General features: G+C 40.0%; 1 protein-coding gene across 1 annotated transcript in view; it reads left to right on the forward strand.

The window, feature by feature from the left end:
• The window catches only part of LOC137347131 (microtubule-actin cross-linking factor 1-like), a 441,060-nt gene that overhangs the window by 368,003 nt on the left and 60,432 nt on the right, over window positions 1-12,625 (forward strand). Inside the window, 7 exon segments of the mRNA XM_068011260.1 lie at window positions 1,658-1,876; window positions 3,958-4,161; window positions 7,795-8,026; window positions 9,351-9,577; window positions 9,770-9,892; window positions 11,989-12,090; window positions 12,180-12,281. Coding sequence (XP_067867361.1) covers window positions 1,658-1,876; window positions 3,958-4,161; window positions 7,795-8,026; window positions 9,351-9,577; window positions 9,770-9,892; window positions 11,989-12,090; window positions 12,180-12,281 — 1,209 coding nt within the window.

Here is a 12,625-nt window from a genome sequence, read left to right on the forward strand (position 1 = left end):
AGCTGTGGGCTGACAAGCCCAGGGTCCTTATGGGCTTCATCCTAGGATCTTAAAAGAGGTGGCTAATGAGGTAGTAGATGCATTGGTGTTAATTTTTCCAAAATTTGCTAGATTCCGGAAAAGTTCCATCAGGCTGGAAAATAGCAAATATGACCCCTCTATTCAGAAAACAGGTAACTAGAGGCCAGTTAGCTTGACGTCTGTCGTGAGGAAGGTGTTAGAATCGATCATTAAGGAGGCTATAGATGGGCACTTTGGAAAAACTCAGGGTAAGCGGGAATAGTCAGCATAACTTTGTGAAAGGGATCACGTTTAACAAATTTATTGGAGTTCCTTGAAGGAGTAACATGTGCTGTGGATAAAGGGGAGCCAGTTGACGTGCTGTACTTGGATTTCCAGAAGGCATTCGACAAGGTGCCACATAAAAGGTTATTGCGCAAAGTAGGAGCTCATGGTGTAGTGGGTAAAATTAGCATGGATAGAAGATTGGCTGGCAGAAAACAGAATACGCATAAATGGGTCCCTTTCTCATTGGCAGGATGTGACAAGTGGAGTCCCGCAGAGGTCTGTGCTAGGGCCTCAACTTTTTTTAATTTATATCAATGACTTAGATGAGGGGAGTGATGGCATGATAGTTAAATTTGCAGATGACACAAAGATAGGTAGGAAAGTATGTTGTGAAGAGGACATGAGGTTGCATGTGGGAAAATGTGAAGTTGTTCACTTTGGCAGGAAGAATAAAAATGCAGAGTATTACTTAAACTGAGAACAGCTACAGAACTCAGAGGTGCAGAGGGATCTAGGTGTTCTGGTGCATGAGTCACAAACAGTTAGTATACAGGTACAGCAAGTAATAAAAGAAAGCTAATGAAATGCTATCCTTTATTACGAGAGGAATTGAAAATAAAAGTAAGGATGTTATGCTTAGTTATACAGGGCCACATCTCGAATACTGTGTGCAGTTTTGGTCTCCCTATTTGAGGAAGGATGTGAATGCATTGGAGGTGGTTCAGAGAAGGTTTACTAGATTGACACCTGGAATGAGTGGGTTGTCTAATGAGGAAAAGTTGGACAGACTGAGCTTGTTTTCACTGGAGTTTAGAAGAGTGAGGGGAAACTTGAAGTATATAAGATCCTGAACGGTCTTGACAAGGTGGATGTGAAAAGGATGTTTCCTCTTGTGGGGGATTCCAGAACTAGGGGGCACTCTTTTAAAATTAGGGGTTGCCCTTTTAGGACGGAGATGAGGAGAATTTTTTTTTCTGAGGATTGTGAGACTTTGGAACGCTCTGCCTCAGAAGGTGGTGGAGGCGGGGTCATTGAATGATTTTAAGACGGGGGTAGATAGATTCTTGTTAGGCAAGGGAATCAAAGATTATCGGGGGTAGACGGGAGTCTGGAATTTGAGACACAAACAGATCAGCCATGATCTTATTGAATGGCGGTGCAGGCTCGAGGTGCCAAATGGCCTACTTCTGCTCCTAATTCGTATGTTCGTAGGTTCTGTCATAATGCTCATGGGTTCTAACTTATCAGTAACAAAGTATTTGCCACCAGCTAATAATTTTTCATCTAATTTTTTTTTATAATAATGGAGCTTTAATTACAATGCCAGAATCTAAAATATGTACATCTTAATACACAAACATCCACATAGGAGAAGATGGACTTGTTGCAGCAGCAGTATGAGACGGTCAGTCAGATGAACACTGAAAGGTACTCCCAATTGGAGCGGGCTCAGGTGCTGATTAATCAGTTCTGGGAAACACATGAGGAGCTGTGCCCATGGCTTGATGAGACCAAAACTCTGATATCACAGCTCCCACCACCAGCCGTTGACCATGAGATGCTGAAACTACAACAGGAAGAAATGAGGGTAAGGATAAAAGGACAATGTAAGTCTGTCTGTTTCCTTAAACACTATTGTGTATGCATATCTCTGGTACTATTCAGATGGCCAGATTGTCCACTTGCACCAATAGACCATACGGGATTAAAAGATAACAGCAGGAGATGAGGGGACTTTGTGTATGTTGTCTGTGTGTTTCTACTGTGCATGCTATTCCTATTAACCAATAAAGGGGACAAGGAGGGAATAGTATTTCAGGACAGACGTAAAGGAGGAAATTTTAATTTTCTGACATGGCTGGAGCGGGAGGTCCTGGTAGCATGGGAAAACCTGGGAGTCTGGGTTTCCCTGCATGCTGTGGAGTTTTATCTCCATGACGTGCATCTTGCATCAGAGTCAGTTTCCATGCCCGGATGTCAGCCTGATTGATAGGCTTGACTTCCAGTCGTGTGGAGAACTCTGAAGAAAAGACACAGGACCAGGTAATTCCAATCGCTGAACCTAGAGCGGGGAAAGTTGGTCTGATCTCGAGCCCTGACGTTGGGGGTGCTGGGGGAAGGGGGTGTCCAATCCCAGGATGGGTCAGTAGGATTGTGATGGTGGGGTAAGCTTGGAGAACCAGAAGAAAGCACTCCTGCTTCTCCTAGCCCACAAGGAGTGTTCCCTGAGGCTGACTGCGTGTCACTGCAGCTGCCGATTTTACCGAGACCTGGGAAACCCAGCCGGCCACAGACTAATTAACATATTTTAAATGCCAATCCCTCACCTGGGAACAGGTTGGCTGCCCACCCCTTGTCCTATCTGAGTAAAAGCCAAAAGTCAGCACAGATTGGAGCCAGCTTCCTCGAATGCTTCCCTTTTTTTTGCTGTATAACTCCCACCACCACTCCCACCCATCACCTGCGCCCAATCTGACCCGCATCAACCCCACCCCCACCCCAACCATCCCCCATCCCCCAAACATTCTCATTGTGAAAATGGAATTGCAGGTTCATTAAACAGGTTTGTGTTATATGAAATATACTGCATTATATTTGTATAAAACAAAAATGGGAATTAAGTACTCCAAGGAGGAAGCCATGTTTGAAGAGAGCGCAAGTCACAAAGTTAACATGCAGGTACAGCAAGTCATATGTTAGCTTTTATTACAAAGGGATTGGAGTGCAAGAATAACAACGTCTTACTACAATTGTATGGGGCCTTGAGACCACACTTGGCGTACTGAATGCAGCTTTGGTCTCCTTACCTAAGGAAGGATACACATGCCTTCGAGGGAGTGTAATGGAAGTTCACTAGACTGATTCCTGGGATGATTGGATTTTCCTATGAGGAGAGATTGCATAGACCAGACCTGTATTCCCTGGAGTTTAAAAGAACGCAAAGTGATCTAATTGAAACGTATTGAATTCTTAAGAGGCTTGACAGGCTAGATACTGGAAGGATGTTTCCCCTGGCTATGCAAGTTCAGAGCTAAGTGCCATAGCCAATGTTCCCTGTAAGCTGCACATGCTCACGGCCACGCAGCAACCCGGAAGATACGCTGCAGACCGCTCACAAGTTGTCCCCTTTAAGATACTACACATCTGCAGACGTGCAAAAAATTTAAAAGCATGCATTCAAACGAACAGACAGCACAGAACGAAAAATTTAGAGGGGACATTGGTCACAGTCTCTGTATAAGGGGGCAACCATTTAGGACTGAGATAAGGAGAAATTTATTCACTCAAAAGGTTGTGACCCTTTGGAATTCTGTACTGCAGAGAGCTGTGGGTGCTCAGTCGTGAGTATATTCAAGTTAGCGATCGACAGATTTTTGGATGCTAAGGGAATCGAGGGATATTGGGATAGTACAGGAAGGTGCACCTGGGCTAGAAGATCATCCATGATCTTATTGAATGGCAGAGCAGGCTCAAGGGGCCTACTCCTGCTCCTGTTAAGTATTGTAACCCTGTTCTCACCCAAACTCCCCTGCTCACTGCTTGAGCACAGGAGTGCTGAACTTGTCCTTTAGAGATTTTGTTTCATATTATGTAAAAGGTGTCATCTTAGGCCAGAAGGTACTTAGACATTCTTTCAAACTTTGAGATCTGTATATCTTTCTATAACAGCAACTTCGTGAATCAATTTCTGAACACAAGCCTCATATCGATAAACTGATGAAGATTGGCCCTCAGTTGATGGTGTTAAATCCTGACGAGGGCAAAATGATTCATGAGAAATATACCACTGCTGAAGCACTTTATGCTAAAATAAAACAGGATGCAAGACAACGGGCTTTGGCATTGGATGAAGCAATTTCACAGTCTGCTCAGGTACTCTTTGGTGATCCTAGCTGTATATATTTGCAAGGGGATTTTCTTGAAGGATGTTTATATGTTTTCTAAAAGGGAGTCATTTTACTTTATATCCTCTTAGCTCCACACTGCTGTTACTTAATATAATTCTTCCTCCAACAGAATGCTGGCTCTTCTGGGCCACAGGCATCTCCTTGGCCAACATCAGTGCTACTCTTTTTGAGAATGAGGGATGCACTCTACTGCTAGAGCTATTGGACCTTTGTGGTTGATTTTCGAACCATCAGAGACAGTAATAAAGTAAATGGGTGGGGTGGGGGTCGGTTTGGGGGGGGTAGGGGTGTAAGGATTTGCAGTGAATGACTGAACAACTGGCCAGCCAACAGAAAAGATGGTGTTTTTTTAAACGAGTGCTTGAAGTATTTCAAGTTGTCAACCATATATGTGATGAATTCCACTTCTTGTGCCAGCCACATGGTGTTTTCCCATATTGTCTCTGGGGTGTATTGGGTTGTCCATTTTCTCCTTTAGGTGGACATATCTCTCTATATTCTAGGTATTCACACATGCTTACTGGCTAGTCAGTTCATCAGTGGTGGTAAAATTATCCACAGTTCTGTTTGACATGGTGTTCTGGCCAGGAATGTGGAGCAGTGGAAGCAAATAGGGAGAAGGAGCCAGTACAGCAAAATGAAAAGAATGTTATGACCAGGTGAGAAAGGTGTCTAGCGATCCCTTTTAGTATTTACCTGGTCTTAACTCTAATTCAGTTAACGCCTACGGATACATGCCTCACCCCATGCTAGCATGCATACGCGATATGCACATGCAAATAGGGACAGAAAAGAGCAGAAGAAAAATAAAATGGAGAGGTTTGAGGCAATCTCTGAAGAGGGGTTTTTACTGTGCTTTGAACTCGCTGTAGTCCTTGATTGTATGTAGTCGTGCTTTTCGTTGGGGCCCAGTATTCTTCTTAAACCTTGTTCACTGTAGGAGATTTTTCTCTCTTGGGGTTCATGTGTCTTCAATGGGTCTTCAGTTCCATGAGAAAGAGATGAGCAGACGGGAGAGAGATCTTTTCAGTCCAGGAGCAAACAGCTTTCTCAGTTCAAATTCTGCAACAGCCAGTTAATCGTGTGACTTAACTGGTCTGACCACTTCTTCTGTGTATTGGGGAAGCAAGGACTGGGTTCTTTGTTCCAAAACTGTCTGCTAGCATGCAAAAAAGGTCTTTCCAGTGAGGGGTCTGGCAATTCCTTGTGATAGGCATTCTTCCCAGCACCAATTTTAAGTTTTAATGTTCATGTGATGAAATAATGTGTGCCTCTTTCTTGGCAGGTGGGGGGGCCTGCATGACTATATTATGACGTACAGTCTTCTTTCCAGTGATACAAAAACACCATGGCATAACATCAGTAATGTTTGTAAAGTGTATCCCTTCCATATTTGTCTTGTTCGATACATTCCCTTATGTTAGCCCATCTCCGTGTTCTCATACTAATATGTCATTTGTTTTCCATTCGGCTTACCTCATGGAATTAAATGTTTATTTGCCGACATCTCCTGCTACGTTGTGTTTAATTGTTGTGTCCATCACATCCACTCATTAGAATGCCGAGGTAAGCAGAGCTCCTTGGACACTCGAAGCTGCCACGCTTTAGGGTTGCTTTTCTGTTTTATTTTCTATGTGCGTATATCTCGCTGAAGTTGGTTGCTTTGAACTTTGTAAGTTGCTCTATTTCTTCAGTCAGCACTGTACTGAAGGACCGTTCTCATTAAAATTAATTTCCAACATTTTTAATACTCCGTCTGTTTTGTATGTTATTGAGGTTTTTTCTTTAATTCTAATAGTTTCCAGATTAGGTTGAAATGCGTCTCTTTTAACTACCCTAATGATAGCCTTGAGTCCAACCTCAAAAAGCACTGTACTCCACCAGAATAATCGTTCCATTTCCACTTCTCTCACTATAGCCTATCTGAGCATGATTGTCTAGTAGTGCTGAATTGTGGGCACCTGTCCACTTCTAACATGCTCAAATTGATTTAAGTTAGGACCTCTACAGTCATATGAGAAAATAAGTTCCTCCGAACCATCTGGGCTTAAGTTGAATCCTGATCTCAGAGTGAAAGGGAAATGCTCAAGACCAGCATATTAACGAGCCATTACAAAGCCAGACTACATTCTGATGTATAACTTAATGGAGCTATAATCAGAATATTATGTGTATATAAATCATTCATGGCTCTCTTACTGTTTGTAGTTGATGAGCTGAGTCCATCTATGTTGATTGCTTGTTCTGCTGCTCTTGTGATATCAATCTATGGAATAGGTCTTTTAAACTGATTGGCAAGATTTAAGGTGTAATTCAGCATTTTGGGAAGTTTGGCTCTAAGTAAAGTATCCATCATTTGTCATGTTTAATCTAAAAGATTGGCTTCATCCAGGGGATTTGTTTAACTACTACTGTGGCTAGTGAAACAAACACATTTGTTTTATTTATTTTTTTATTTAGAGATACAGCACTGAAACAGGCCCTTCAGCCCACCGAGTCTGTGCCGACCATCAACCACCCAATTATACATTAATCCCATTACCGTCTCACATCCCCACCTTCCCTCAGTTCCCCTACCACCTACCTATACTAGGGGCAATTTATAATGGTCACAGGGAGAACTTGCAAACTCCGCACAGGCAGTTCCCAAAATCAAACCCAGGTTGCTGGAGCTGTGAGGCTGCAGTGCTACCCACTGCACCACTGTGCCGCCCATATTCTCCAAAAAAAAATGTAAATTCATAAATTGAAATAAACATTGTGATTATTGGTAGCCTTCCACATTACAGCTTGGTTTGATAAAGTGCTAAAATATGAAAAAGCAATTCAAGCATTTCCCTTACTAAATGAGCTAATTTTTGTTTTATTGTATATGTATTTATTGATGCAAATTTTTTGTTTCTTTTGATCCTAGTTTTATGGTGCAGTATAAGAATGTAATTTACCATAATGCATTTAATTTGCTTGTAGATTGTCCAAAACAAGAGTAAACGACCTCGAAAATGAATCTCCACTGTTGGTTGTGTAGTCGCAGCACAATTTTATTAGTCTTAAGCCAAATCCTTCGGTAGGCTTGGGTTTAAAAAGAGTGAAAATGCCCAAAAAAAGAAAACCTGTGTTCAGTTTACACAGAATAACCTTCCCTTACTCTAAATACAAATATGGAATTGCATTTGATGCAAATGGTGTAAAATATGTGACTTTATTATTATAGCCCATGTTTCATTTAATTTAGAGTGTCAATATTTCTGCAGTTTTCCTTTTTACTAGTTCCATGTGTTTCTGAAAAGATTGACTAAGAATCTCACAGAAATTCATATGAAAATCTGGGTGAATTTACCTTATTCAATAAGTGGGCAATTCAATTCCTCAACAAATTGGTTATTTATTATAAATTATAATGCAAGGACAGATTTTACTTACATGCTATACATGTATTTTACTGAAAATGGTCTTTAAAGTGTTGCTGCTCATTGCTTTTCTCGAGTTTGTACTTGTATAATTTCTGCTACGCAGACATTGTTTTATGTAAAGAATAATTCCGAGAAAATTCTCAGGCAATGCCAACAACTTCTCCTTTTATTTATGGTCTCTTTAGTTCCATGATAAGATTGATCCAATGCTAGAGTCTTTGGAACATATTGCGGATCGGGTGCGGATGCCTCCATCAATACCCGCCGAGGTTGAGAAGATCAAAGAGCACATCAATGAGAACAAAAATATTGCAATGGAGCTCGAAAAACTTCAGCCATCTTTTGAAGCTCTTAAACGTCGTGGAGAGGAGTTGATTGGACGGTCATCTGGAGCGGATGAAGATCCTGCAGCTAAAGGTATTGCATATTGAGTTTTAAATTCATATCTAATCGCAAGTCTATTCACCATTGTAAATGTAGCAGATGGTAGTTTTCTCATTAAAATTAGGTCCAAATTCCTGAATTGATTCTTCAATGTTAAAATCAAAATAAAGGTACATCCCTCTAACATATAATGTTTTCAGTGCCATTGGAAGGATGAGTTCAGGAATCAAAAGACTTGACCATTATCCTATTTATTATTTTGAAGTGCTTTGGGACATTCTGAAGAGAAAATGTGCTACCTAATTTTAGCTTCTTTTATAAGCTTAGTGTTAACATGACAGAGTATCTACTTTTGCCTCAAATCTGTATTTTACCAAATACAGAAAGCATAATTGAATGAAAAACTTGCATTTTGTATGTTGCCTTACACCATCTCAGAACATACTGAAGTGCTACACAACCAATGAATTATTCTTGAAATATAGTCACTGTTGTAATATAGACAAATGAAGCAGCCAATTTGTACAGCGAAAGCTCCCACAAACAACAGAGATGAATGACCACCTAAGCTCAATTCTGATATTCAAGTATCTATAGAGGTGTTTTGCAAACAAGTGTAGTTAAGTAACCCACGCATTAAATTTATCACAAGTATAGCTGACCCATTCAATTATTCAGAGTTGCATAATTGAACATGTCCTTTATGCTTGTGATAAGTTTTGTCACTTTTTAGTGAGTTGGAAGGTTAACAAAAGCGAAAGATCTCACTGCCTTTAGGTGGGGAAGTTCCTCAGTCCTGTAACTGGTTTATTTGGGGGAATAATACTGACAGTGCATTTCATGCTCAGTGATAGAAAGCAAAGCATCCTTTTGTGTTTAAGTTGTGAATTCTGCAACCTGTTTAGGTTCTCTCAGCTGGGAGAGATCTCAAGCATGGTGCACTTAAACCGATTCAGTTGTATTATACATTTATCAAAGGCTGTAATCATTTTATTTCCATCTGGTGATTTCAAGCATGTTGATTATTAACACTTGTTGCAAATAACTGTACTTTTGTCTATTTAATAGTGCTTTTGACTGATACAAATTCTTAAAACTCTTGCCTAATGTTCTTATACAGTTGAGGAGTAACTGTCCCAATTTAGATAGGGTTCTACACAGTCAGCCTTATCAAAGAGCTCTGAGTAGTCAGTTTTTGAAGAGGTTGATATGTAATATTGTTACCCTTTATGCCTTTATTGTCTCTGCTGATGGCCTCCTTTCTGGCAACATTCAACCCTCCTATACCCATAGATTAGGAACAGAAACACCTTAAAGATTCTAGCTTACTTTTTTTTTCCAACTTGTAATTCTTTAGCCATTCAAGACAAATTGGATGAAATGGTATTTTACTGGGAAGATATCAAAGCTCATAGTGAAGAGAGAGATATTAAGCTTCTGGATGTACTTGACCTGGCAGAAAAGTTCTGGTGTGACATGGCTGCCCTACTGACTACCATTAAGGATACACAGGACATAGTGCGCGACCTGGAGAGTCCTGGTATCGACCCCTCAATCATTAAACAACAACAGGAGGCTGCAGAGGTATGAATATGGCTCAAATATGGAAAACTTTACATTGTTCATATAAACAAACCTGTTTTGGCAATGTTGCAAATGTTTATTATATTTGTCTTGTTTGGATTCACAAAAAACCTTGATTTTCTAAGACAATAGATTGTACTGTGGTTAGCACATAGGAATAATAATTTCCTGGTAATATTCTGTTGATTTCAGACAATTAAAGAGGAGACCGATGGGCTCCATGAGGAACTGGAATTTGTGCGAATTCTGGGAGCAGACCTCATCTTTGCTTGTGGAGAATTTGAAAAACCAGAGGTGAAGAAAAGCATAGATGAGGTAAAATATTAATGGAAATAATGAATAATGTGTGGTGCAGCTTGATACTAGTATGTTCGAACTTGATTAAGAGACCAAAAGATTAGAAAGGCCATGATACCAGCATTATGTTAATATTATTAATAAGGCATAGAGTACAAGAACAAGGAAGTTATCTTGAACTTGTACAAGACACTAGTTTGCCCTCAGCTGGAGTATTGCATCCAGTTCTGGGCACCGCACTTTAGTAAAGACATGAGGGCATTGCAGAGAGTGCAGAAAAGATTCAGGCGAATGGTTCCAGGGATGAGGAATTTCAGGTATGAAGATAGATTGGAGAAGTTAGGACTGTTTTCCTTGGAGAAGAGAAGGCTGAGAGATGATTTGATAGAGGTATTCAAAATCATGAGGGGTCTGGACAGAGTCGATGGAGAGAAACTGTTCCCACTCATGAAAGGATTGAGAATGAGAGGACACAGATTTAAAGCATTTGGTAAGAGAAGCAAAAATTACGTGAGAAAAAACTTTTTCACGCAATGAGTGGTTAAGGTCTGGAATACGCTGGCTGAGAATGTGGTGGAGGCAGCTTCAACTGAAGCATTCAAAAGGGAATTAGACAGTTATTTGAAAAGGAAGAATGTGCAGGGTTACAGGGAGAAGGCAGGGGAATTGAACTGAGGGAATTGCTCTTTCAGAGAGCCAGTGTGGACACAATGGGCCAAATGGCCTCCTGCACTGTAACGATTCTGTGATTCTGATTATTTTACTAATAGAATGCATTTAGATATTCGATCATAAAAGCATTACTGTATCTCTAAACAGTAATACTATTAAAGATAAAGAAAAAAGAAAGACTTGCATTTATATAGCACTTTTCACGACCAGCAGACGACTCGAAGCACTTTACAGCCAATAAAGTATAGTCACTGTTGTAAGGTAGGAAATGCAGCAGTGAATTTGCAGACAGCAAGCTCCCACAAACAGCAATTTGATGATGATCAGCTAATCTGAGGGATAAATATTGGCCAGGACAGTAGGGATAACTCCCCTACCCTCCTTCAAAATAATGCCGTGGGATCTCTTACGTTCACCTGAGAGGACACATGGGGCCTCGGTTTAACTTCTCATCTGAAAGACAGATAGCATAATATGACATGCAATATAATGTACACTTGCATACAGCTCTCTCTCTAATGTTTTTGATAGCTCCAAAAGACCTACTTTTTGATTATATGGACTTTGTGTTTTGCATAATAACATGTTCAGCAAACCATTAACAAGTTCCAGTTTGCTCAGATTACAACCTTTCAACGAAAATGTATTTTAATAGCCCACCCATTTGAATAATGTTATTGTTTTATTATCATAAAATCAGTTTAATGTCAAAGGAGAATATGTATTCTCTGTTATAACATGAAAATTGGTTGGCTTAATGAAAAATCAGTTAATTTTTTATTTGAGAGTTAAATCTTGAAACGAGATTATAATAAGTATAATTAAACACTAAACCTCAGAACCAAGAGTGCTGAATTTATTACCTGTCATATTATTATCACAAGTTTTGTAGCAGCCTGATATACTGGTCTGTCATACAATCAATGCATTGCTACCTTGAGTGGCAGATGCTTTGTTGGGAAAATATGAATAAATTATGAGTTAATTTGATCGAATGCAGAGTGGATCAGTGAACCGGAAGCATTAGACTATGCAGGTAGTTTTCAGGGAATGTCGCCCTTCCCTATTTCTAAAATTTCCTCCAGCCCAACAACCTTCTGACATCTTTGTGCTCCTCCAATTCTGGCCTCCTGTATATTTCCAATTTTCATCATTCCACCATTGGCAGCAGTACCTTCAACAGCCAAGACCCTAAGTTTTGGAATACCCTCCCTCAACCTGTTTGCCTCTCCTCCATCACGACGCTACTTAAAACCTACCTCTTTGACCAAGCTTTTGGTCATCATCCTAAATCTCCTTAAGTGTCTTGCTATCTTGTTTTATCTGATTACGCTTCTGTGAAGATGTTGGGGGCGTTTAACTACATTAAAGGTGCTATATAAATGCAAGTTGTTGTACCACCATGTTTCCATTCTAATGGATTGTGTCATAACTATTTCTAGCTCAATTATACTTGGGATAACCTGAATAAAATGTGGAAGGAGCGGATGGACAAACTGGAGGAGGTTATGCAGGCAGCTGTGCAATACCAAGATTCATTGCAAGTAAGGAATGTTCTTTATAGTATCATTGTATGTGAATACAGTACTAATTTGAATGATGATTCCTAATCTACCAATTGTGACTTTTTTAGGCAATGTTTGACTGGCTGGATAACACTGTAATAAAACTTGGTGAGATGTCTCCAGTTGGCACAGACATCAACACTGTGAAGCAACAAATAAATGAAATGAAGGTGGGTTAATGTTACAGCAGAATAACACTGATCATACACAAAACTTTAAAAAAGCAACATGAATAATATGAAACAGAAGTAGTTCTCTACTTCTTTTTCCTGTGATTCTCATTCACTTCATATTAGTTTCATCTGAAATTAATTCCTTTTGTTGAATTGAAAACAGCCATGAATATCCATCACTAGATGGCTCAACTGGTTTAGGCAGTGAATAACTGAATTACATTGAGCACAAGGTGCTAGGGTTGTGCTCTGTTGATTGACTTGGTTGACTTAGGCAACAGCAGTGGCATTATTTTCAGCCTCAGAACCATTGGGTTAAGGAGGGAGAAGTCCCTAGACTT

Source organism: Heterodontus francisci, chromosome 31 (assembly GCF_036365525.1).
Source record: "Heterodontus francisci isolate sHetFra1 chromosome 31, sHetFra1.hap1, whole genome shotgun sequence".
NCBI classification, from domain to species: Eukaryota; Metazoa; Chordata; class Chondrichthyes; order Heterodontiformes; family Heterodontidae; genus Heterodontus; species Heterodontus francisci.